The following is a 23,626-nucleotide window of genomic DNA, read 5'->3' as shown; positions in this document are numbered from 1 at the left end:
TGGTGAGGCCGCACCTCGAGTCCTGTGTTCAGTTTTGGGCCCCTCACCACAGGACAGACATTGAGGTGCTGGAGCGTGTCCAGAGAAGGGCAACGGAGCTGGTGAGGGGCCTGGAGCACCAGTCCGATGAGGAGCGGCTGAGGGAGCTGGGGCTGGTTGGTCTGGAGAAAAGGAGGCTGAGGGGAGACCTCATCGCTCTCTACAACTACCTGAAGGGGGTTGTAGTGAGGTGGGTGCTGGTTTCTTCTGTCAAGTAACTAGTGATAGGACGAGAGGAAATGGCCTCCTCGGCCAAGTTGCGTCAGGGGAGGTTTAGGTTGGAGATGAGGAAAAATTTCTTCACCGAAAGGGTTGTCAGACATTGCAACAGGCTGCCCGGGGAAGTGATGGAGTCACCATCCCTGGAGGTGTTCAAAAAACATGTAGACAAGGCACTTCAGAACATGGTTTAGTGGGCATGGTTGATGGTTGGACTCGATGATCTTGAAGGTCTTTTCCAACCTAAACAATTCTATGATTCTATGAAACTGCTTGAAGCTCCCCCGGCTCCGAGCCGGACCCGCCGCTGGCCCAGGCCGAGCCCGTCAGGGACAGTGGAAACACCTGTGGGAGAGCAGATTTAAGAGGGGAAACCTGCAGGGAGTGGGGGATTGGGATGGGAGAGGAACCCCTCTGTGGGTACCGAGGGCAGGGAGGAAGGCAGGAGGGGATGCCCCCGCAGCCCGCGGTGAGGCGGCAGGCTGTCCCCCCCCAGCCATGGAGGGGACCGGGGGAGCAGATGCCCCCCTGCAGCCCGGGGAGAGAGGAGCCCACGCCGGAGCAGGGGGATGGATGCCCCCCAAGATGGCCGGGGCTCCGTGGGGAAGCCCGTGCTGGAGCAGGCTGTGACTGAAGGACTGCAGCCCGGGGAAGGGACCCACATTGGAGAAGTTCATGAAGGGGCTGTCTCCCGTGGGAGACACCCCACGGCGGAGCAGGGGCTGAGTGCGGAGTCCTCCTCCCCCTGAGGAGGAAGGAGCGGCAGAGACCAGGTGTGAGGAACCGACCCCAGCCCCCATTCCCCGAGGAGGGAGAGAGAACCGGGAGTGGAGTTGAGCCGGGCAGGAGGGAGGGCTGGGGGGAAGGCGTTCAAAGGTTTGGTTTTACTTCTCATTATCCTTGTTTTGATTTGATTTGTAGTAGATTAAATTGATGTTGTTTCTTCCCCAAGTTGAGCCTGTTTTTTGCCCGTGACCACAAGTGGTGAGTGATCCCTCCCTGTCCTTGTCTCGACCCACGAGCCTGCCTTTGTATTTTCTCCTCATCCCACCATGGCCAGGGGGGACGAGTGAGCGAGCAGCTTCGTGGTGCTTTGTTACTGGCTGGGCTTTAACCATGACAGTTGCATATGTGTATTTCAAGTTCGTTGTCTTAAATGTTAATGGGAAGATAATTCAGAACAGTAAAAAATTTTAGTACTAATACTCTTGTCATTTTATAGGCACACTCTGCTGGGTACAGGAGGGATGGGTCTAACTCTGGACTCCTGCAAATGGCAATCCCTGCATTGCTTGATACCCATGTGATTATGTTCTTTCTTGTCCTAAATTAAATACAGATGGTTTTAGATGTCATTCTACTCACAGGTCACCTCCAGACTTGCTTGATATGTGAGGCTCTGCTTCCTGATTTAGTTTTGTCTGGCCACCAAAGTTAGTTCATGTCTTAACATTTCATACTTCTGAAGAGCAGTAATGTTTCACAACAGATCAGAACAACGGGCCCTTGTCTCTTTAGTAGGATAGGCTAGTAGTATCCTCATTCAAGATTCATAAAATATAATCTTCTTTTCAATGCCTTACTTTAGTCTTAATGATAATGTAAGCCTAGATAAAATTTGAAAGTGTCATCAAAGATACAGTCAGACTTTTAAGTCCCAGGAGGAACTTTGGCCTTTAATCATTTAGACGACTGTGGCAAAAGAGAAGGATAAGGATTTTTTTTGTTTGCTTTTTTGTTGTTGTTGTTCCTTTTTTCATACTAAAAAAAAAATGTTGCCTGTAATCGTTGGTGCTTTATTTATTCATGATACAGGCAGGTCTGAAACTGGAACCTAGTAGAAGTTGCACCCATTTTCACCAGGATGAATAGAGTCAATAGCTATTTTTTCATTCAATTGGAGCACAAAACAGTTGTAGTTGGCAGTCTGGCCCAATGGTTTTGGTTCTACTAATCTCAGATAGGTCTAGATTTGAAACTTAATGACAAGAATTTCAGTGTTAGTTGTTGTTGGCTGATTCACTGTAGAATATTTTTCTATTTTGTAAAATAGTTCAGCATTTTACTTTGAGACCTGAAGTATATGCTGGTTTTGTACATTATAGTTATATTGACGTGGGATGGGATTATGTTCTTTTCGTTAATTGAGAGAAACCTGTATTCTCCTGTATTTCTATGTGTCCATACGTATTTTTGTACTGTTACAAAGAACCTTTATACTGATATACCACTATTAAACTGGTTTAATCTTACTACTACGTTAAAGCAGTAAAACCATATCCTTTAAAGCTTAGTCTGAATGGTGGGTGCACTTACAAGCTCCCTGTACAGGTAGGCACATACCCGCCTGACCTGTAATGAGTCCCATGCACGTACCTGTACCCCTTGACTCTGGTGCCCTGGAGCATTTGTGAGAAAGAAACCTGGTGAAGGGGTCTGAAACATGACAGAGCTGTGGCACGGGCCAGCTAGGCTCCCCAGTCTCAGGATTAGGTTACCAGTGCCCCTGATGTCTCTGCACCATCTAGATGTAGCCAGAAGTGCCTGACTTCCAGTTGCTTTCAGTGGAAGTTAAGATCTTAATTAGGTCTGCTCCCAAGTGATTTTCTAAGATTCTGTGTGGTGTATCTTGCATGATCCAACTGGAAACAAGATTCAGATACCATGGGCTACAATTAACCTGGCACATTTCCACTATTATTTTATTGTTTGAATATTGTTGTTGTTGTTATTATGCAGTCCAATACCTCATTGGAATTATTATATATTTAAAGGGACTTCAGATTGGTTTTCTTTTTAGCAGCTTAATACTTAATTCTTTTTGTACTAAATAAATCTCAGATGTTCAGTAAATATTAATTTTGTTGTTGTTCTTGCAGAATTTATTCCCCAGGCTTTTGGAATGCCCTTGTCCCAAGTGATTGCTAATGACCGGGCATACAAGCTCAAGCAAGACTCTCAGAGAGAAGAGCAAAAAGATGTTTCAGATTTTGTGGCCTTTCTCTTGCCGTTCGGAACTAAAAGGCAGAACAAAGAACTTTCAAGCAGTAACTCATCTCTTAGCTCAACCTCAGAAACACCGAACGAATCCACTTCTCCTAACACACCCGAGCCAGCACCACGAGCACGGAGGCGTGTAAGTAGACCCATCGCAATGTGGTGCATGCCAGTAGGTCCAGAGGGTCTAGCTGGAGCAGGAAAAAACCCTGTTGTGTCTGTGGATTGTGGAATATTTTCTTCTGTCATGTTCGAACAGTGATTTTTTTTTTTCAGGTGGAAGCCGGCCTGGTCAATAGCAAAAAATTCTAACTGTAGTGGAAATCTTCTTTCTCTGGTGCTGTTGGGAAAAGATCATACGGACTGTGCAAATCTGTTACAGATCGCAAAGTGGCAGAGAGATTATTTAGAAGTCTTCCTGTTCACTCCCTTTATCTACCTTCTTCTGTCTAGGTCTTTTAGATTTAACAAATTCCATCTGTCTTCAACCTAATTTTTTCAGCTGGGGAAGACTAAACCTATGTGATTGATATTTATATGTATACTTATGTTAATCTAGCTCCACAAACTTGGAAATAAATCTAATTATTAAGCCCTATCCTAGTATTAGTAAAAAACCCCTGTGGTCTTAATTCTGATCATGTCCTTGATGGTAAGTAAGAAGTCGTCAGAGTAAATTTGTACCAGGCTCTTTGAAGGACATTTCTGTATACAGGCTATGAAGATGCCTTTGGCAGCAGAGCACAGTGCAGTGGTTTGGGTTGAACATTAATCCTGCATGTAAGATAGGTACCTGGTAGACCATTTGTTTGCAGGGTTCTGTTCTTTATAAATTTTATGCTCTGAGATTTCCAGTATTGCAGCTAGTAACAGTAGTAGATTTTGTTGTTGTTATTGTTGTTGTTACCATGGGATAGAGGTTCTAGAATTACTGCTTTTGAATTTCATTTGCAATGGAGGGAGGAAAAAATGCGTAATAAAATACTTCCAATAAAAACTCCTGTTAAGTAATCTGAGAGAGAATTTGGGGTACAAGAACAGACCCTGGGCAATAAAGTATTTTCTTAGGATTCTCACCGTCTTTCATCCCTAGATAAAAACCTACTTCAGAGAAATGCTATGTAGAGCTCTTCAAGCCATGGTGTTAAAGAGGAGTAGAACTGGAGTTAACTGCAAATTAAAGGGCAATTGGAGAGCCCCATGACCTGCCTTCTTTCCCTCTAGCTGTCAGGTGAAGCTTGAAGTCTACATTCTGTCTGCAGATAGCTGAGGGCATGATATTTGAAGCTGTTTCATTCTTATATACCCATAATGCACATCTATTGGCCTGTCCAGACCATATGAACAGGCAGCTGAGGCTTTCAGTAAAAGGGATATAAGGTAATGCTGGCTGCAGAGCTCACGGTATGAGTGCTGTGGTTATCTCTCCTCCAAGAGCTAGACAGAAATCACTTGCTGCATTTTCGGTGTAGGATTTTTGCCCAGCAGTTGGAAGTTGAGACCCTGGTCATCCAGCAAGGCATTTTCTGTGTGCTTATTATAGACAATATTCTGACTCTCTGTTAATATATTATTTTTATATATATATATTATGCAGTCAAAATTTATTCAAGTATCAGGAGCTCAGTCATACTGCTTTACTACTCAAACAGCATAACATATAGAGTGAAAATGGATCTGCCATGGATAGTACTTGATCCCATGCATACTCTGTAATATTGCTCATCTTTTCAAAAGAGAAAAGCCTTCTATAACCCTTAAAAAGCAAAGAAAAGCTTCATCTGACCTTCATTCCACACCTGTCCCTCTGGGCTTCATTTTCTTTTTGCACTTTCCATCTCCTCTTTAATCTCCACTTTTCTGCGTGTTTTTGTGTGCTTAGCTTAAGACTTGCCCAGTTTATTTAGATTTTGACCTTGTCATAGTGGCATAGGGACTGGTATCCATTATATGCAAAGGTAATGCCTAGTAGATGAAACTTGATTTTTCTTTGGTTGCTGGGCATTGCAGTCCAGGTAGCACTGTGTCTGTGTCAGTAGTCCTGGAGTAGTGGAGTAGCAATGTGCATGATCTCCTGCATTGTTCCTCAGCAGTTGTATAGGTCTGGCTGAGCCCAAACTAATAGGTCTGGCTGACTTTGAGCTGGATCCATGGAGTATATTGGTAGTGTTTTCCTGTGCACTTTGAAATTTAAAATCAGAGCTGGCCTGGACTTGGTATTGCCAAGCAGTGCTGCACTTCAGCCACTGAACTCAAGGTCACTCTTCGTAAAGCCAGCTCAATGCCCCAGTTAATCCACAATTTTGATAAAATGCCCAAGGATAATGGCAAACTGACTGTATTTACATCTATTTTAGGGATCTGAATCCGACTTAAGTGACTCTGTGATAACAATGATTCATGAGGTGAGGATGCTTTGCAGGCAGGGAAGGGCCAGTGAAGACAAGGTATAAAGGAGGGCACCTGTCGTGCAGGAGCTGCTTGGGAGCTGCTGCTGTGAGGATGGTGTTAGGATTTTCAGTGTCAGTCGGCTAATTCTAATGTCTGAAACCCGAAACTCTTAAAAACAAAATAGAAAAATTGTTCAGTTGGAATTTTGCACACATGGATCATAGCCAGAGATTCTTGTTTGGTTTGGGGGTTGTTTTTGTTTGCTTTTGGCAGGAAACGGTAAAGGGAATCAAGCAAATGTACTTCTGAGAGACATCAGAAATCAAGGTCAAAGTTGCATTCTAAAGGGTCTAGTAATTGTTTAGAGATGTGGGTCCAAAAAAATCTAAAAACTTCACTGTGTTTTATTCTTAAGTCTTCCATGAGTTATAATAAACAGAACTATACCTGATAAGTTAGATGCTTTTTTTAAAAAAGATATTATGAACTAAAAATTTTTAAATTCATTTGAAATCTCAGTGGACTTTGTATGAGTTGCCTATGAATCGGAAATCTTTGTAAAGTTCAGTTGTCTAGCCTGATGGAAGAAAATAATTCTAGAGCTTGAAATTCCCTAGCAGTTGTACAATTCTCATTTAATAGACATAGAGATCTCACCAGCAGCCTGTGAAATACCTGTCAGCAGAATAGCGTGCTTTTAAGAAATTAGAGTTGTCAACAAAGTTTTGAATGGGAATTTACATTTTCTTCATTATTTCTTTGGATGACATGCCGGATCCTTGTACAATACCTTTTATGTTATGGTAAAATGTATCCTTTGTTTCAGAAAGAAAGAAAATAATTTACAATAGATATTTCTAATGAGAATTAAAACCAAAATTTTTCTTTTTGTTTATGATTATTATTTATAAGCCTAGATGTCCCCTAAAATGTTTTTGCCTGGTTACTTTAATAAGAATTGAGGGAAACGGTCATTTTGAAGTGACAGTAATCTTGTGGTTGAAAAAAAAAATCTTAGTTTTCAAGTGTGAACATTGAAAGATGCCATAAACCTCCTGCTGCTTGTGCTGCTTTATGCTTTACAGACTGCTTGAACTTCTGTGCCTGCTGTAATCAAAACATAGTTTTCAAAGCTTTCATTGGAATTGTAATGATTTTAAAATATTAAGATAAATGAAGTAGAATTATCTAAAAAATACTACCCCTCTACTTCTCTGGTGTGTCTTTGTTCTGTGATAACATGGGATTATTTCAATCTCTGCCGTTGTATGTTTGTGTTATTAGTTAACTGTATTTGGTGTACGGTTGTAAATCTATTTGCATCATTTTCACTGATACAATGGCCCAATCTGCAGAGGAAGTAGGGAATCGGGTTTAAAAATGTGTATATATCTCCATGCACATAAATATTGTACTGCTGAGGTGCACACACAGACCATGATTCATCCTTGTCCTGCAGTATGTGCAGGCTTACAACAATAAAAAGGTATGCTGAGTGAGTGAAAAGAATTTAGTTTTTTCAATACCTAATTTGTATTCATTGTAGTATGGTAATAATAGCATTGGTACCATTGTGATTTTCCCATCCATTACACTGGTATTATAACTTCATTAATTTACAAAAACTGTGTAGCAAATTATATTTTTATATTAGTTTGTTTAAAATGCAGGTGGGCAAAAGTATTAGGTAAGGTCCTGTGGTGTTTAGATTTCTCCAGCCGTACTGATTGTTCATGTGTGTGTATTTTACAGGGCGCGATGTCTGTGGACTCTATTACAGATCTTGATGACAATCAGTCACGATTGTTAGAGGCTCTCCAGCTCTCTTTGCCAGCAGAAGCCCAGAGCAAGAAAGAAAAGGCAAGAGATAAGAAACTAAGCCTGAACCCTATTTACAGGCAGGTTCCTCGGCTTGTAGATAGTTGCTGCCAGCACTTGGAAAAGCATGGTAAGAATATTTCCTTTTCCCAGGAGTGGCAGATATATTTTTACTGTAATATAAATAAATGTGTATTTTGAGAAGCAAGCATATACTTCAAATTGCAAGGACATCTTTGAAAGTCAGATGCTTTCCCTCCTATTTTGCCTCTTGCTAAAGGTACTGCCTCACAAATAATTACTTAGATGGTATCTTACCTAAGGATCTATGCTACAAGCTCGCAAACTGGCCCATACAGCAGGGGGGAAGAGACGTTTCTTGGAGGTCATTCATCTCGTACTGGAGTGCTCAGCTCTGCAGGAATGGCTCTTCACAACCCAAGGGTTTACCCATACCTTGAGAATGAAAGTCTGAAATGTGCCAGTCAGCCTGGAGCCATTCTTCAAAACGACTTAAGGTGTAAGAGCTCAATTAACTGTTTATACTACAGTGCAGGACTTAACTAGAAACAGCATTTGAAGATAGAGGCTCAGAGAAAGAAAAAAAAATTCCATACTAAATTATATTAAGCTTCAAGAAGCTTTTTCCAGTTCACTACAAGGCTTACAAGCTGACTACTCAGTTTGTCCCTGGCTTGAGTCCCCCGACCAGCCTCAGGCTTGGGCCTGCTCTCTCCGAAGGGAGTTATAAACTCCTGCCAATATTCTTCTCATGTCTTCATGGTCATCCAGACACAAACCTCCCACCAGCTTTATGTAATGCAGAAACAATAGTTAATCAAGGTATCTGTTCAACATCTCTCCCAATGTATCTTAGTCTTGTAAAGATTTTTAATGAGAATTGAAATAACTTGGCCACAGCAAGATGGAGTTATCACATGGCCAGATAATAAACAAACCGTTAAGTAATGGTGACTGCAACGCCAAATGATGCATTTGATGCCTCATTTGACCAGAAAGAAATAATTTACTGACTCTGAATGAAAGGCTTTTGCAGATGAGGGACTGCAATTTAAATAATAATGCTGAGCTTTTACAATACATAATTGAAAACCATGTTGCTTACAAATATATAAAGGAAAACTGGGAAAGAGAGTCATTGTTAGCCTTTTACACAAATTAGATACCGTGGCTGACAAATAAGTGTAGGGATGATTAAGTTTGAGATTAATTACTTCCATCCCTTTAAGCAAGGGTAGCTGAGTTTGGAGAACATAAAAGTGTCTGAGTCGCCCAAAAAACCCATCCTGCTGAGTATCCTTTGGATACTGTGATTTTATGTCACTTGAACATCTGTGATAAATTTTTTAATCCAGTTAACCCACTGTCATAACAAAGATTCTTTTCTATACAACGTTTGTTACTAAAATATTTGCTTTACATTAAAGTTTCCTTTTCAAGAAAATTTATGATTTTTTTTTTGGGGTGCATTTTCTAAGAGTGCACTGTAGTACCTCAGAACACAATAATCTGAGATAATTTGGGGCAAATATTGATGTTCTTCAATTTCCAATTTAATCTGCCATCCACAAAACAGTCATCAGGATTGGTTGACTTTGAGAAATGTAAAGATTGCAGAAGACAGACACTACTATTTGCTTGTTGGCTTTAGCAATAATAGAGGACTTTCTGTTTTAGCAACAATCCTGTAGCAGCACCATTCCAGGCTGTATGATGGACTAGGTTTCTGATTCTGAAAACACTTGCCTGTATTTGTAAGTCCTTTAGGCCAATTTTTCAGCAGCAAATCACCTAGGGCGTTCTCACAAATGCTTTAAATGCTCATTTTGAACAGTATATGATAAAAAATAGTTATGTTTTTAGCCATAAAAGCCCCTGGCCTTGTTCACCCTCCCTGTTTTCCCTGGAATCATGTCCCAGAGTTGTAAAGGCTTGACTTCCTGCAGACCTGCAGTGTGAAACAAATACTGTATGTTTGTGCAGGAACTGGTAACCAGCGTCCAGTTTGTGCCCAGTATGAATATCTCCATCTCAGATGTTTCCCTGCCAATGTTCCTGGGTTTACTAAATGTTATTTCATCAATGTAATTTTCTGTTACGCAAAGATAGAAGAATATTTGAAGAGACGTGTCATGTTGAGACTAGAAACTAAAAAGCAGAATCCTATCTGAATTTCTCTGATGAAAATCTGCAGCTCCAAACACCACTGCAAAGCTACACATCTCTAGCAAGCAAGTGTAGCCTCATGGCTATCAAAAGGCATTTGTTTTGCAGGGTTATTTTACATCTCCTGTATGTCAGTAGTGAAAATGAATGTTGCAGAGTAGCCTTTGTTAGACCATAAACTTTTCAAAGCTTATAGATAATTTAATCCTTTTTGCAAAAAATGTCTACCTGTGTAAAATGATATTATGTGCACAGCTGCCTAAGTCTCTAAGATTTCCCCTCTCATTCTCATTGCTAAAGACCATCTAAATGCATCTCTAAGGTGCATTTACTCTCAAATTTTTCAGTTTCTGTTACTTGGAAAAGTATGTCCATTCGACAACCATGTTATCATTTGTTTGATATTCTGGTAGTACAGAATCATAGAATTGTTTAGGTTGGAAAAGACCTTTAAGATCATCGAGTCCAACCATCAACCCGGCACCACCATGCCCACTAAACCATGTCCTGAAGTGCCACATCTATGCATTTTTTGAACACCTCCAGGGATGGTGACTCCAACACTTCCCTGGGCAGCCTGTTGCAATGTCTGACAACCCTTTCGGTGAAGAAATTTTTCCTCATCTCCAACCTAAACCTCCCCTGGCGCAACTTGAGGCCATTTCCTCTCGTCCTATCACTAGTTACTTGACAGAAGAGACCAGCACCCACCTCACTACACCCTCCTTTCAGGTGGTTGTAGAGAGCGATGAGGTCTCCCCTCAGCCTCCTCTTCTCCAGACCAACCAGCCCCAGCTCCCTCAGCCGCTCCTCATCAGACTTGTGCTCCAGGCCCCTCACCAGCTCGGTTGCCCTTCTCTGGACACGCTCCAGCACCTCCATGTCTGTCCTGTGGTGAGGGGCCAAAACTGAACATGGTATTCGAGGTGCGGCCTCACCAGTGCCCAGTACAGGGGACGATCACCTCCCTGCTCCTGCTGGCCACACCATTTCTGATGCGGGCCAGGATGCCGTTGGCCGCCTTGGCCACCTGGGCACACTGCTGGCTCATATCCAGCCGGCTGTCGACCAGCACCCCCAGGTACTTTTCCGCCGGGCAGCTTTCCAGCCCCTCTTCCCCAAGCCTGTAGCGCTGCGTGGGGTTGTTGTGACCCAAGTGCAGGACCCGGCACTTGGCCTTGGCAGTATCTACAGGGCTAGAAGAAGGTTTGAACTGATTTCTTATGGAATAGCAGGCAACACCGATTTCCAAATCACTTTAAGTCTAAATGACACAAGAGGTACACCTTCAGCTCTTTGCCTGAAGTACAACAGTACTTCTTTACAGCTTTCCCTCTATATAGTAGCCGTTCCTACCCTCTAAACTGCACGCAACTGCCAGGTAGAGTTCCTCGCTCTCGCAATCAGCCTGAGTGCTGTACTTATGTCCTTCTGAAGGAAACTCTCAGCTTTGTCTTGACAGGTTCTGTAGAGCCAGTGGGTAACCCCAAACATCAACTGCTTCCTGTATCCAAAGACACAGCTCAGTGCCCAACTATTTAGTTATTGCCTGTTTGCTTTGTTGTCGGTCCTGGAAGTGCCACCTCCAGATGCTGAGCAGTGCTTCACTCTCTGCACACCTCTGTTCCTCACAGAGTAGCAGTGGCACTACCAAAATGGCATCACAAGAAATGTCACGGAGATGCCATTTTGCAGGTTAGGTGATGTGAGGTCCTTAAAAGCTACAGTCAATGGCTTCTTAGTCCAAGACAACTGAGTTTTGCCTCAGCGTGGTAAGTACAGGTTTGTAGAGAAATACATTGTGCTTTTTTTATTGTTTTAAGTACGCACATAGCCCAGATTGCTTTGGTTCAATGCAATTTTCAGCAGAAAATTAAACAATAAAATGGTTGTCTGATGTGCTATACTTGCAGGTCTCCAGACCGTAGGAATATTCAGAGTTGGAAGCTCAAAAAAGAGAGTGAGACAGGTGAGTGGATATGGATAGGCTTTTCCGTCATCAGCTATGATACAAACCAACCTGATTCCTTTCTGTTAAGTGATTTCCTCCCCATCTGTCACCTGGTGAAATTCAGGCTTTCTGGGTCAGTGACGTTATTGGTTTTTTTAATGGCTCATAACAGGCCATTTCCAGTCATCTTTTACATCTGGTGAAATCCTTGTCAGGTTCTCAGCAGGTTAACAGTCTCTGTATGTTTTGCTCTGCAGAAGTAGCACAGGATTGGAGATCCAAATAGACTACAGTGATGAAATTTTCCAAAGGTTACACTGTAGGGAAAAAAAAAAAAAACAAAATCTTGGCTGCTAGTTTCATCTCAGAAACAGCTGAAGCTCCCAAAGTAAACCCAAACTGTAAATTTTTTTTTTTGAAAACTCACAGTATGAGAAAATATGCAAGTACAGAACAATCTCTTTGACCCTCAAATTGCTGCTCCCAAATACCACCTTTCTTTTACCCCTGTTAAACTTGAAGGTCAGAGCAGACCCATCCAAGTCCTAGTCTCAGCCAAATGTTGAAAAAGCAAAAATGGTGTACAGTTAGGTTCCAGAGAAAGTCAGAAGTGGCTGTTTCCTCAGCCCTAGATACTGCATTGCTATTCCCAAAAGTTGGGAATACACGTTGAATTAGAGCAGTAGAGAATAGTGCTTAATGGTTGCATGATGCTTACGGGGGGGATAAAAAGTTACAGGAAAATACCCCTGCCAGGGAGCATAAGACGAAAAAGACCAAATGGAAAAAAGCAAAAGAAAACTTGGCTGCATCTGATCCCAGAAATAATAGTTTTTTGTTGCAAAAACTACACAGTATAATGTTTGGCGCTCTGGAATGTTACCTTGAATAGCTAAATTGACTTGATTCTGAGTGGTTGGACAGTATAGCCTACTGATTTGTAGCTTATTCTCTAGCAGTTTCTATTGCTGAGTGGCTGGTGTAACACAAAGCTAAAAACATTCACAGTCTACAGAGGCAGTTGTTAGATCAACACTAAACTAGATAAAGTATTGAAAAGTAAGTTGCCTGTCATTTGCATTATAAGCTTCAATGTCAAAACATGTATTATCATTCAGGGATGAGTACAATTGCATCATACCTCTGGGGAAAAAGGAGAGGGCTTGTATCATGTACTTCTAAACTAAGCCTTACTTCGAACATCACTGACTTTCACTAGTTTTTCTTTTAATGTCCTTTCAAAAGCTGAGGAAATCAAGAGATTTGGGTATTTATGTATTCTATTACATGGACTAATTTATTGAACTAGGTGAACTAATATATAATATATTTCATTAAACAACATGGAAGCATCAGCTTGGCCCTTGCAGTTACAATAATAAATGCTGTCAACATGAACACGTGGGAAAGTCTGGATTCAATTAAAATTCCACTCATTTTCTGAACCATGGAAAGCCAAACCCAGTACTCGGATTTTGGTGTGCTTTTGCAGCTGTTCATTAGTTTTTCTTGTGTAGAAAGTAGGCACAGTTTTGTTTCCTTTCCTCCCCCAGTTAGAAAATGTCCTATTTCAACTGTAGTTTGTTGCAATAAATACATGAGTAAGTAAACGCATGTGCCAGCAGGGTTTTTGGTTGGTGAGCACGAAGAGAGAATCGAGAACGAGAGCGTCTATTAACAAACCACCTCCTTCACGTTCAGTGGGGTGTAGGACAAAGATTCCTGAGCTAGTGTTGACTCAAGGTGGTAGCTCTGGTACATCAGGATGCCAGCTACCAGCTTGTGCCCAGAAACGATACAGATGCTTGAGCAGAGCATCGTTGCCGAGCTTAGGGTGGGCAGCCCTCTATGTTGGGCCTGGTGCCTTGGCGGCAGCTCTGCAGGCGAAGCAGCGGCCAGACCCTGAGGTTGAACACGGCTGGAGCTCTGCTCTCCCGTCCCCTCTCCCAGCACGGGTGTCCTCAGCTCTCGGGTCTTAAGCTCCGGTGGATGCTGTGGTTCGCCAGATGTGTCTTGCAAAAGTCTGAAAGTATTCCCTGTGAATGACGTCTGAGACCTAAAGTTTAAACTTAGAAATACACAGTTTTTCACAGCCATGATACTTGGGCCCGAAATGTGGCCATGTTTCACCAGTGATTATCTGATATTGGGCTGATTAGGACATCTCTCCAGGCCTCACAGGGTATCGGATCAGAAGTGCCGTATTCAAGACTCTAACAGCAATTTCTGAGTTAGACAGCTATTTGGTTAGTCTGTATTCCTGATGCAGTGCTAATCTGTTTCCTCAGCTGCTTTTGGGCAGTAAGTGCAGAAGCAATCTTGTGGATAGAGGTAATTTATGGTGCTCCACAGGGATGTTCTGCATTTGCCACCATTCTGAAGGGTAGAACTGAGCTGGTAATGAAATCCTCAAGTTGGAACTGGAAAATCTTGGACCACAAATCAGCAGGGGGGAGCATAATACTAGATAAAGAACAAAATCTGGTCTTCATAGCATAATTATTCATTATTAGTAATGACATATTAATGTTAAAAGTAGTCTTAATAAATTAGAAAGGAGGCTGTAGTTTTTACAGAATACCTCTCACACCCATTATGAAAGCACAATTTCAGCTGAAAATACGGGATTTTCTACATTCCTCCACACTATACACACGCAAGATAGATTTGCTTGTGATCAAGATTTGCCACAGATCATCACAGACATGTAGTTTGCTTGTGACTTACCACCTTTCTTCTTTTCGATATGTCTGTAATAATCCTGGTAAAGAAAGCTGATACCTCAAATGTCATCGTTTAGTAAGATTTAGATAAAATTATTCTCTGAGAAGATATATGTGAGATCATGGTACCTCATAATATTAGCAAAGATACAAAATTTTCCTAGGAAATAGTTTTAAAACATCTTGACTATTTTCAAAGTGAAAAGAGAGTAAAAGGTGGAGCGCTCAGCCTGAAGAAAGTATTCTGCTCTTGGTCCTGGGAAATCTGTCCAGAAAGGCAGGCATTTATCTTTTTGTAAGGCATATTGGATGTGGGAGAGGGATTTCTTCTGCCTTTGGGAAGTGTGATGCCTTTGAATTATACAGAGTTTGTCTGAGGACTGCAGCTGGAAAAAAATAGCAATACCTCGTAATGGTATTAGCTTGCTGTTTGTTAACTCTGTAATGATGATCACTTAGTGAATATAACTAAATTAGGAAGGCAGAACAAGATGTGTGTGGACAAATGCCATGAAGTCTTGGTGAACCTGGCTGCTTGCTGCTTATGCTTAAATAGTCTTAAATCACAAGAGAAATGTGAGTTTGGTGGATATTAACATTGTCTTATTACTAATGTTTTTGTACAAAAATGTCAATGTTACGAAATGTAATTTTAGTCTTTCTGGCCCTAAAATCTAGAGATAATGTGGTAAGGTGGTATAAGAAAGCCTTTCTTGAAGTTTTCCTTATTCTCCCTGGTTTCTGCCTTTGATATTAATCTTACATTTCTGCAAAAATTATATTTACTTGGGCACATTTTTTCATAAAAGAGTGCCATATATTAGCTGGAAAGAAAGAATTGTATTTTATTACAGTCTGGTACAAACCTTAAGTTACATGTCATGGAACAAGCACCAATTAGACATGAATTAGATCTTTGACCTTACCAAAAATTAGTCATGTCCAATCTGGAAACTGAAAATGAGTAAATCTACATCTTAAAAGATTTTCTGTGTTGGGATGTACAAATTGGGACAATAAGTGACTGTGGTTTTGTGTCATGATCTTTTTCAGTTACGTGAAGAGTTTGACCGGGGCATAGATGTTGTATTAGACGAAGAGCACAGCATTCATGATGTTGCTGCTTTGTTAAAGGAATTTCTGCGTGACATGCCTGACCCGCTTCTCACCAGGGAACTTTATACACCTTTCATCAACACTCTCTGTGAGCACTACACCATCTTGATTTACCTATTTTCAAAAGCTTACCTGTTTGAATTCTTTGATGTCTACTAACCATATTCTTTTTTTCTGCACATTTAATACTCTAGCCTTGATTTGCTCCAAATATTTGTATAGTATAAATTTGCTGAGGTCTTTCCTTGGTTTTCATGCTGTGTTAGTATAGCCCAGAAAACTAGAACAGCAAAGATTTCACTTCGTGTATCTATTTTTGCATTTGTAGATAGGATGTGATTCATGTTGTCTATTAAATCCTGACGCTGTCATTGGTTCAGCAGTAGCTGATGACAAGACTCCCATTTGACTCCTGGTATCTTAGCACCATTAATGCTTTTAATTCCGGTCTGGCTTCAAAAACCTAGCTTCAGAAGCTCAAGTTTCATCATAGTTAATGGTCCTCAAAGCCATCATATTAAGTACTCCCAAATGTGTTGCCTAAGACCTGAGTGCAGAGTCTTCCAGATTTGGGAAAAAGTAAAGTTGGACCCTTCAAGCTTAATCTGTTGCCTGGTATATGTTCTTCAGATTCTTTCCAGCCGTCATGTCTGAGATCCTGCCTCTGTCTCACCTTTGTCACTGGCTACCATTGCATTTTAGATGGTTAAAGTGATGGTGGTTCCAGAACATCCTTTATATCCCTAGTTGCTTTCCCAATCTCCCAGTACCTCTGCAAGATGTGAAATTGTAAGAAAACCTATTTAAAATGGCTAAAGCATAAACCTGACTGGAATGCTTCCCAGTGGTGCCCTGTATATACCAGCAGCTATACCTAAATAAAGCAGAATTTTTGTGTCCAGTGAGTGACGGAATGTGCAACATGGATTTTGCGCTCTCATAGGCTGAGAAAAGATCCTATGAACCTGTGAGCAAAAAGTTGACCAACCAAGACAAAAATCCCCTAACAATATTTGTTACACTTTTGATATTTCCTTAGAGTTTTCTCTTTCTTCTGACATTGTAATGAAAATGATCCTTAAAAAAAGCTATTCTTACGCCTTCCTTTGGTCTGGGAACAGTATATTTGGTCTGCTTTTAGGTTAGTTGGAGTGATTTTCTTAGAATGTATCTTTTCCCCCTCTTAGTATTAGAGCCAGATGAACAGCTAAGCACCTTACAGCTTCTCATTTATCTTCTACCTCCCTGTAACTGCGATACCTTGCACCGGCTGCTGCAGTTCCTCTCCACAGTGGCTGGCCACGCAGAAGACACCACAGACAAAGATGGCCAAGAGGTAAGTCGCGGTCACTCGTGTCCTTTGACTTTGCTTAATTCATGATCTGAAAAGAGATCTTCAAAGCTGTGAAACAAACACGATGGTGGCGAACCCCTGAAAGATGGGAGAGATCTCACATTCTTGCCTGCGCATTTGCCATTTAGCTGTTGACTATGTTCTTAGGGCTGTGAAAGTTTAATTTTTATATGACTTAATCAGTAAAGCATCTGCCACTTCCTTTGGGAGATTCACAGCATGATCGACCTTGTTGTTAAGAACGTCTAATGTTACCCATCCTTCTTCCCCGCCTTGTTTTATCCTATTATATTCTATGGAAAAAATATTCACATAGAAAATTGTCAGGCATTCAAGAGTATGCTTTTTCATTCTCTTTTCACTTCTGTTGTTGCTTTCTTTTATGACCTTTGGACATAGCAGTTCACTTCTTGGTTCTCTTAGCTTCCTTGTGTGCACTGGGTAGTGAAGAATGAAAAATAAAGCACAGGAACTCCAGCTGTGTCCTTGTAACTGACAGACCTAATCACTAGTTGGAGTCAGGGTCCATCTTTTCCTGTTTTCCTTCTGGCCTCCTTAGTTGCATTCTGGACCAAATTCAGTGGAGAGGTTGGAGTGCACCCACACCACAGAGACAAGAACACCCATAGCCATGTGGCTGAGCTGTACTTCTGAGTATTCACATGTGTGCATCTACACCATTGACACTAGAGAAGATCTCAAAATCCAGGCTTCCCATTTTCTACCAGGAGAATGCTTGAACTAGTGAGCTGCTCTGCAAAAGGCGGCAACTCTGTTAACTTCGAATGAGGTGGATACGGTCTGTCACTGCTTGACAAAATTGTGCCGGTTGATCTGTGGGAAGGACTTCTCTGTCCTCTGAACTGCAGCAGAGACTACTTCTGAGGTTACTTCTGAGACTCTTCTGAAACTCCTAGAGAATTTTGTCTTCCAGATGGAAAACTCTGCTAACTTCTGTCAAATTTGGGCACCTTTTGCAGTTGGCTGCTTTTAACAATTGGCACTTTGAGACTGAGTTTTGTCAAATTTCTGCCGCAAGTCCTAACTTCCAGTGTGCTGTATGTGACTTCGAGGCCTATTTCACTTTTAAATCCACTTTAGATGCTATTATTTTTGTCCTCAGCAAGGAGTTGATAAAAAACTATACCACTGTGATGGAAAGCCTTTAAAAAGAGCAGCCTGTAACAATTTTACTGTGCTTAAAAACATGTGTAAGCCAGCTAAGGTCGTGGTCCCCCTGGTCCTGCAAAGAGTTCTCTGTTCATTCAGAAATGATCCCAAGAGAATCTTATTGCAGGGCTAGAGGATGCTGCTTAAGAGAGTTGCTTTGGCCCAACAGTTGTATTAAAGGCATTTTCATTCCTCTTAACAGTACATCAGCTCTGCTACAGGTATTTTGGCAAGGCAAATTTATGTAAGCTATCCTGGCAGTGTTGTAAGCATCGGGAATATTATGTGCAATTGGATACCTTTTATAGATAATACAGTATTCTGCTCACAATTATTTAAGCTATTCATGAATAATTAAGTGAATAAAGACGTAGAGGGCAAGAGAAGGTATTTTAGCAGACTGTTTGCTATCACTGGAGGGAAAACAGCCAAGTGTTGGCACACAGGCCCTCTTCACAATTTCTTTCAAAAGCCCTTCTCTCATGAAGATGAAGATGGATGACTAACTTCATTAAAATTACTCATTCAGTTAATTTCAGTGGATAAGTTTGCAACATTTTTTAAGGGATGCCCCGAGGCTGCCCTGAAGACTCACTGTTTGTACAAACAGCCTGCACATGCAGATCCAGGCACAGCCAGAGGCTGCCCCTGGCACACTTGAGGCACCGCATGCCTGTGCATCCTTGGTGGTTCAGTACTCTGACGGTGTTTAAAAAGCAGGTCACCCGAAAAACAACCGGGTGCGTGGTGGTGCACAAATAAGGGAGCGTGCTGTACTCACAGTCGTGCTGGGATGAGTCTCTGAACAAAGAGTCAACAAGTTTGTTATGATTGCCCATGCACCTACTTAGTGCAGATGTCTTTCCAAGATTACACAGTGGTCCCACCGACAAAAGGAAAAGCTCTTTTTACTATCATCTCTATGCTGTCTAGTGGAGCTCTGTAAAAAATAAAACTAGGTGCAGTCAGTGCACAGGTGTTAAGTTTGACTGGAGTATTCAGTAAATGACCAGCTACAAAAAAAAAAAAAAATTAAAATACTACTTTGAAAAGATTTGTTTTGTACCACTCATTTCTTGAAATGCTATTTTGACTGCCTGGTTTTGGTGCCTCTTCCTGTCCTTTTTTTAAAATTAATTAGTTCAAATGTAACTGAAACAAATGAAAAATAACTCTTATGATATTTTTTTTGTTCTTTAAAAAAAAAACTGCAAGAAATACTGGGTCAACAGCTGAAACTCACTTACAGTCTTATGTAGTCAAACTGCTGGCATCTTCTTCTGCATTCCCAGAATAGCAACCAAGTGGAGACACAGAGAGGAAGCACATGACCCCTGCTTTTTGCTCTGTTAAAAGAATAGAAGAGGAAAAAAGTAGTCGAATCACAAATATGGCAATGAAAATTTTGATTTCATAAGCTATATGACATATTTTTCAGATAATTTCTGTCTAGTCTAGTATGTATTCCTAGCTGCCTACTGTGTCCAAAGTCAGGTTACTATTGCTTCTTTGAGCACAGAGTTATAGAAGTAGGAAAAAAAATAAAAAAAACCCAACAAAACAAAACAATCCACCCAACAAGTAAACATTTAGCATGTTCTAGGAAACAATCAAAAAGACAGGGAAATACTAATAAAAATAATGAGCATGCTCCTTAATTATCTAAACCGTTTAAACATGGAAAGGTGTGTTTTTCCTCACTGTATCTGTTTCAAATCATGAGTGCTACTTGAGAAAGCTAACAGTTTTCATTATTTGGTCCTAAGAGACAGTGATATGCCAAGGTGGTGAAGTAGGAGGGAGGTTTGCCTGAGTTCAGGGGTAGTATACCACTGCCGAGCTTCCAGGGCATTAAGGGCAGGCAGCACTTCCACCTTCTACTCTTCCAATCCATTTGAAAATATATCCAGAAAATCCAGAGTGCTTGTTGCAGAGATGTCCAAACAAGGTGTTTCAACGTTTCTAAAAATTGTTCATTTTTTATTTGACTAGCACTTGGTTTTGGTTTTCATGAATGAAGCATCTGCCAAATCGGCGGGGGGGGGGGGGAGTATGTTGGGGGAGTGGGAGGAGGGGTGTTCAGATGTGTGTATATACATATCTGTATACATTAGACCCTGGGGGACCCCACCTCATTTATATTCTGTTTTCTAGATTACTGGGAACAAAATGACATCACTTAACCTGGCTACCATCTTTGGTCCTAACTTGTTGCACAAGCAGAAATCTACAGACAAAGAATTCTCAGTTCAGAGCTCAGCTCGAGCTGAAGAGAGTACTGCTATCATAGCTGTCGTACAAAAGATGATTGAAAACTATGAAGCCCTTTTCATGGTAGGTGGTTGTTTCTTCACATTACTCCTATGCATTTTTAAGTTAAATGAGGAAATACCTGGCTTGTATTAAAGTAGACTAGGATGACATAAACTGTGGAAACTGCATTAAATTAGGGTCAATTATTATTGGCAGAAAAAGTAGTCTTCTATCAAGGAGAATGCTTTGCAGTAAGCAGTAGTATTAAAAATGTGTACTTATATCTTACCTGGAATGGTTTCTATGTAGATAAGAGTATCTTCCTTAGAAGATTTCTGTCTGTGGAAATGATGAGGTTGGCTATTCAGTTGTATACTAAAGAACGCACCAGCGTTGCTCATTAGTTTTGAAGACAAGACTGAAAATGACTTTCCACCTCTCAGTTTTGGAAGTCAGGGAGCCAATTTTTCTGCAGGGAGCAAGAGATCATTGGTTAATTTAAGGAACAGCCTCCCCTACCAAAGACTTTCTTGCTGGTTGGATGGGGAGGAAGGACAAAGCTTTCTTATTTGTCAGTTGGGTAAGAGGAGTAAAGAATAAATCTGTGTAGGTCCTGAGTTCCTTTCTGTTCTCTTGCGGAAGCGAGGAGGTCCTTCATAAAACGGATGATGACCTTGGACTTGGACATGTTGTTTACTTAAGATGCAGCTTAGTTAAATCACATTCCTCATGCCTAGCAGTTACCTGGACAGTTCATTCTGTGGCTTTATCTTTTTGTCTACCAAGTTACAGGTCAGCTCAGGATGACTTGTGCCTGAGAGCACCCTGCTCTGGGGTAGCAGGGGCCAGTCAGACCTCGTGGTGGGCACTATCCTGTCTTCATTTCAGTAGGCATACATCTTAACAAAACCAGTAGTCTTGGAAAGGTGAAAATAGCTCTGGTGGTTCTGTCTTGAAACTAAGCTGCACTGGATGTTACACTGAGGGGACAGGTTCCCAAAGCAAGAGGAACAACACTCTGGAAACCTCCTTTAGTGCTCCAGCAAAGCTGGGTGCTGAATACCTTGATGGGAGAAGATGGACAAGCCTGGACTGTGGGCATGTGGGACTGATGGCCACATAGTACCGTAAGGGGAAGGTGTCTACCAGATTCCAGTAGGGAGAAGAGCCTGAGAAAGCAGTCACGAGCCCTGCCTATCAGTGTTAGCCTCACATGAACTTCTTTGTGGTTTTCTCGTTTTTTCCCTCACACTGTATTGCCTTTCATTACATCCTTTGCTTTATTTTTAATCTTGTTCCAGTGAGACACTCAGCAATCTTTTTTTTTTTTTTTAATGCTTTTCACAGTTTGAGGAAACTTTAGGTGCTATTTTTCCTTCCACAGCAGGAAAAGAAAGTGACAGAGCTGGACTGTTGTGCGAAGGTCTGCTGGCCCAGAGCGTGGACAGCACTAGCAAGTTTAAAATAATACTAGAATAAGAATACTTGCATTACTTGAAGTTTTCTTATTGTTGTTTCTCTTTAAGAACATTTTACAGCACAGCCACATCTCAGTAGATAATACTTAGGCACACATTCCGACTTTCAACGTGGAAAGGGTGGGGCTTAGGGTGAGCCTAACCTACATATGGTCTCTTTTAATTGTGACGGATTTATTCCTTTATCTCTTCAGTGCTTGCATTTTCATCTGAAGGTTAAATGGGGGAGGGGAGGGGAGGGGGGGTCGTGTTCTTTTGTTTTCCAGAGTAGCTTTTCAGATTGTTGAGGGAGTTTAGAATCAGATTTCAAAATGAGAGGCTAGCTGCATGTGAAAGAAAGACAAACCTATCTCGGATGCTCTCCTAAAAGCTGGAATATGTTGATGTGAAATTTATAGAAATGTCTAACAGCATCTCTGAGTGCTTTCACTCTTCCCATTGCTGTAGTTTAACAAACAACATGGCAGGTTCTGCCTGTTTTCTGGAGTAATGTCTAGACTCACAAGTGATACTTGATCTGTAGGATTGTGTCAAACTGCTCATAGTTAGTGTTTTATAAAGCTTCTGCCAGGGTTTATTTTTGTCTTTTTCATGTTTTCAGCAGCAGCACAGAGAGAGACTCTTTGTATTCTGAAGATAATTAGCCCAGTGCATCATTTGGTAATATATGCATTGAAAGGAAAAGACTTGTACGTGTAATTGCAATAAAACTCTGATCATTTGAAATCAGGCAGCAGCAGTTTGTTTTCCAAACCCATAGGAGTGGGGCCAAACCAGAACTGCTGTTTATACTTGACATTTATGCTACTTACAAAAAGGAAAACATCTGGACTCAAGAATTCAGCTACAGCTATAACATACAGTGTATTGCTGCTAAGGTGTTTCTGTGTTTGGTTTGGGTTTTTTTTCTGTTATTTTTGTATATGGGGAGGTTCTAAAACTCTGATTGGCTTCAGCGTTGAAACTGGAACATTTGTGAAATAAAACGTAGGAAACCAGGATGTGTTGTGACACCCAGACCACAGTATCAGAATGATTCTGCTGGGTGGTCAGGAAGGTTCTGTTTGTCAGAACAACCCGGGATACTGGGGACTGTTTTTATTAAGCAATTGTCATTGACATCAGTAATACGCAAACATAGATTTCGTACAGAATACGGATTCTGACCTTTCTTCATTGATGTTAGGGCCTTTCATATCCAATTCTTATCCATTTCAGTGAATATTAGGGATGCATTAAAACATTTTATGGGAATGTACAAAAGACTGTTCTTTGCCAGTCTCTGAACTATGCCCAGCAGCTAAATACGGGAAGACACAACTCAACCACTCTTCATCTCATTGGCTTTGACTTGTCGTGGAGGACGGAGAAGAGCAGCTTGGTCATGCATTTTCATCTCCTAGCGCCCAAATCCAGCCCTGCCACAAAGAAGCACTACATAGTGTCTGAAATTTCTTATTTTTACTGTTAGAGGCTACTGTGGCCTCCCCACTGCAGAGGCAGGCACGCGCTGCCTCTCTGTGCCACATCAGTAGCAAGGGACAGCACAAAGGAGACACTTCAAGGGTCCCTCCACCCTTCTGTGTCTTAATAGCTGTGACTCTTATGTAGCACCCAGCCCCAAAATCTCAGAATATCTCCTCCTCTACTGAAAGTCCTAACAACCCTGGAGCCCTCTGATCCGTCCCAGTGTGTGCCCAACAGCTGTTGCTTCAGCAGTGCCTTGGCTTCCCTTCTGTCCCTGAATTTCAAGTTCTCATCCATCTACTCAGCCACAACTGCCAGTTAAACAATTAATTCAATAATAGTTATTGCAGGTCTCTAACATCTTCCTGAGATACCAACATAGTAGTTCTCTGTAAGTGTAAGTTTATAATTACATGCATATCATTTCTACACTTGCAAGTTAGTTAACTAAACTGAAGTAAAT

At 41.3% G+C, this 23,626-nt stretch overlaps 1 protein-coding gene across 10 annotated transcripts in view; it reads left to right on the top strand.

Annotated features, from left to right (window-relative positions):
* The window catches only part of ARHGAP6 (Rho GTPase activating protein 6), a 341,022-nt gene that overhangs the window by 304,414 nt on the left and 12,982 nt on the right, over positions 1 to 23,626 (top strand). For all 10 annotated transcript variants that reach the window (XM_029999031.2, XM_029999033.2, XM_029999038.2 and 7 more), the window contains 6 exons: positions 3,138 to 3,394; positions 7,399 to 7,594; positions 11,565 to 11,620; positions 15,379 to 15,529; positions 16,629 to 16,777; positions 20,120 to 20,299. In XM_029999031.2, coding sequence (XP_029854891.1) covers positions 3,138 to 3,394; positions 7,399 to 7,594; positions 11,565 to 11,620; positions 15,379 to 15,529; positions 16,629 to 16,777; positions 20,120 to 20,299 — 989 coding nt within the window. The remainder of the gene's footprint in view (positions 1 to 3,137; positions 3,395 to 7,398; positions 7,595 to 11,564; positions 11,621 to 15,378; positions 15,530 to 16,628; positions 16,778 to 20,119; positions 20,300 to 23,626) is intronic.

This window comes from Aquila chrysaetos, chromosome 23 (assembly GCF_900496995.4).
Source record: "Aquila chrysaetos chrysaetos chromosome 23, bAquChr1.4, whole genome shotgun sequence".
NCBI classification, from domain to species: Eukaryota; Metazoa; Chordata; class Aves; order Accipitriformes; family Accipitridae; genus Aquila; species Aquila chrysaetos.
Note: the sequence above shows the minus strand (reverse complement) of the source record. Positions and strands in the feature narration are given on the sequence as shown.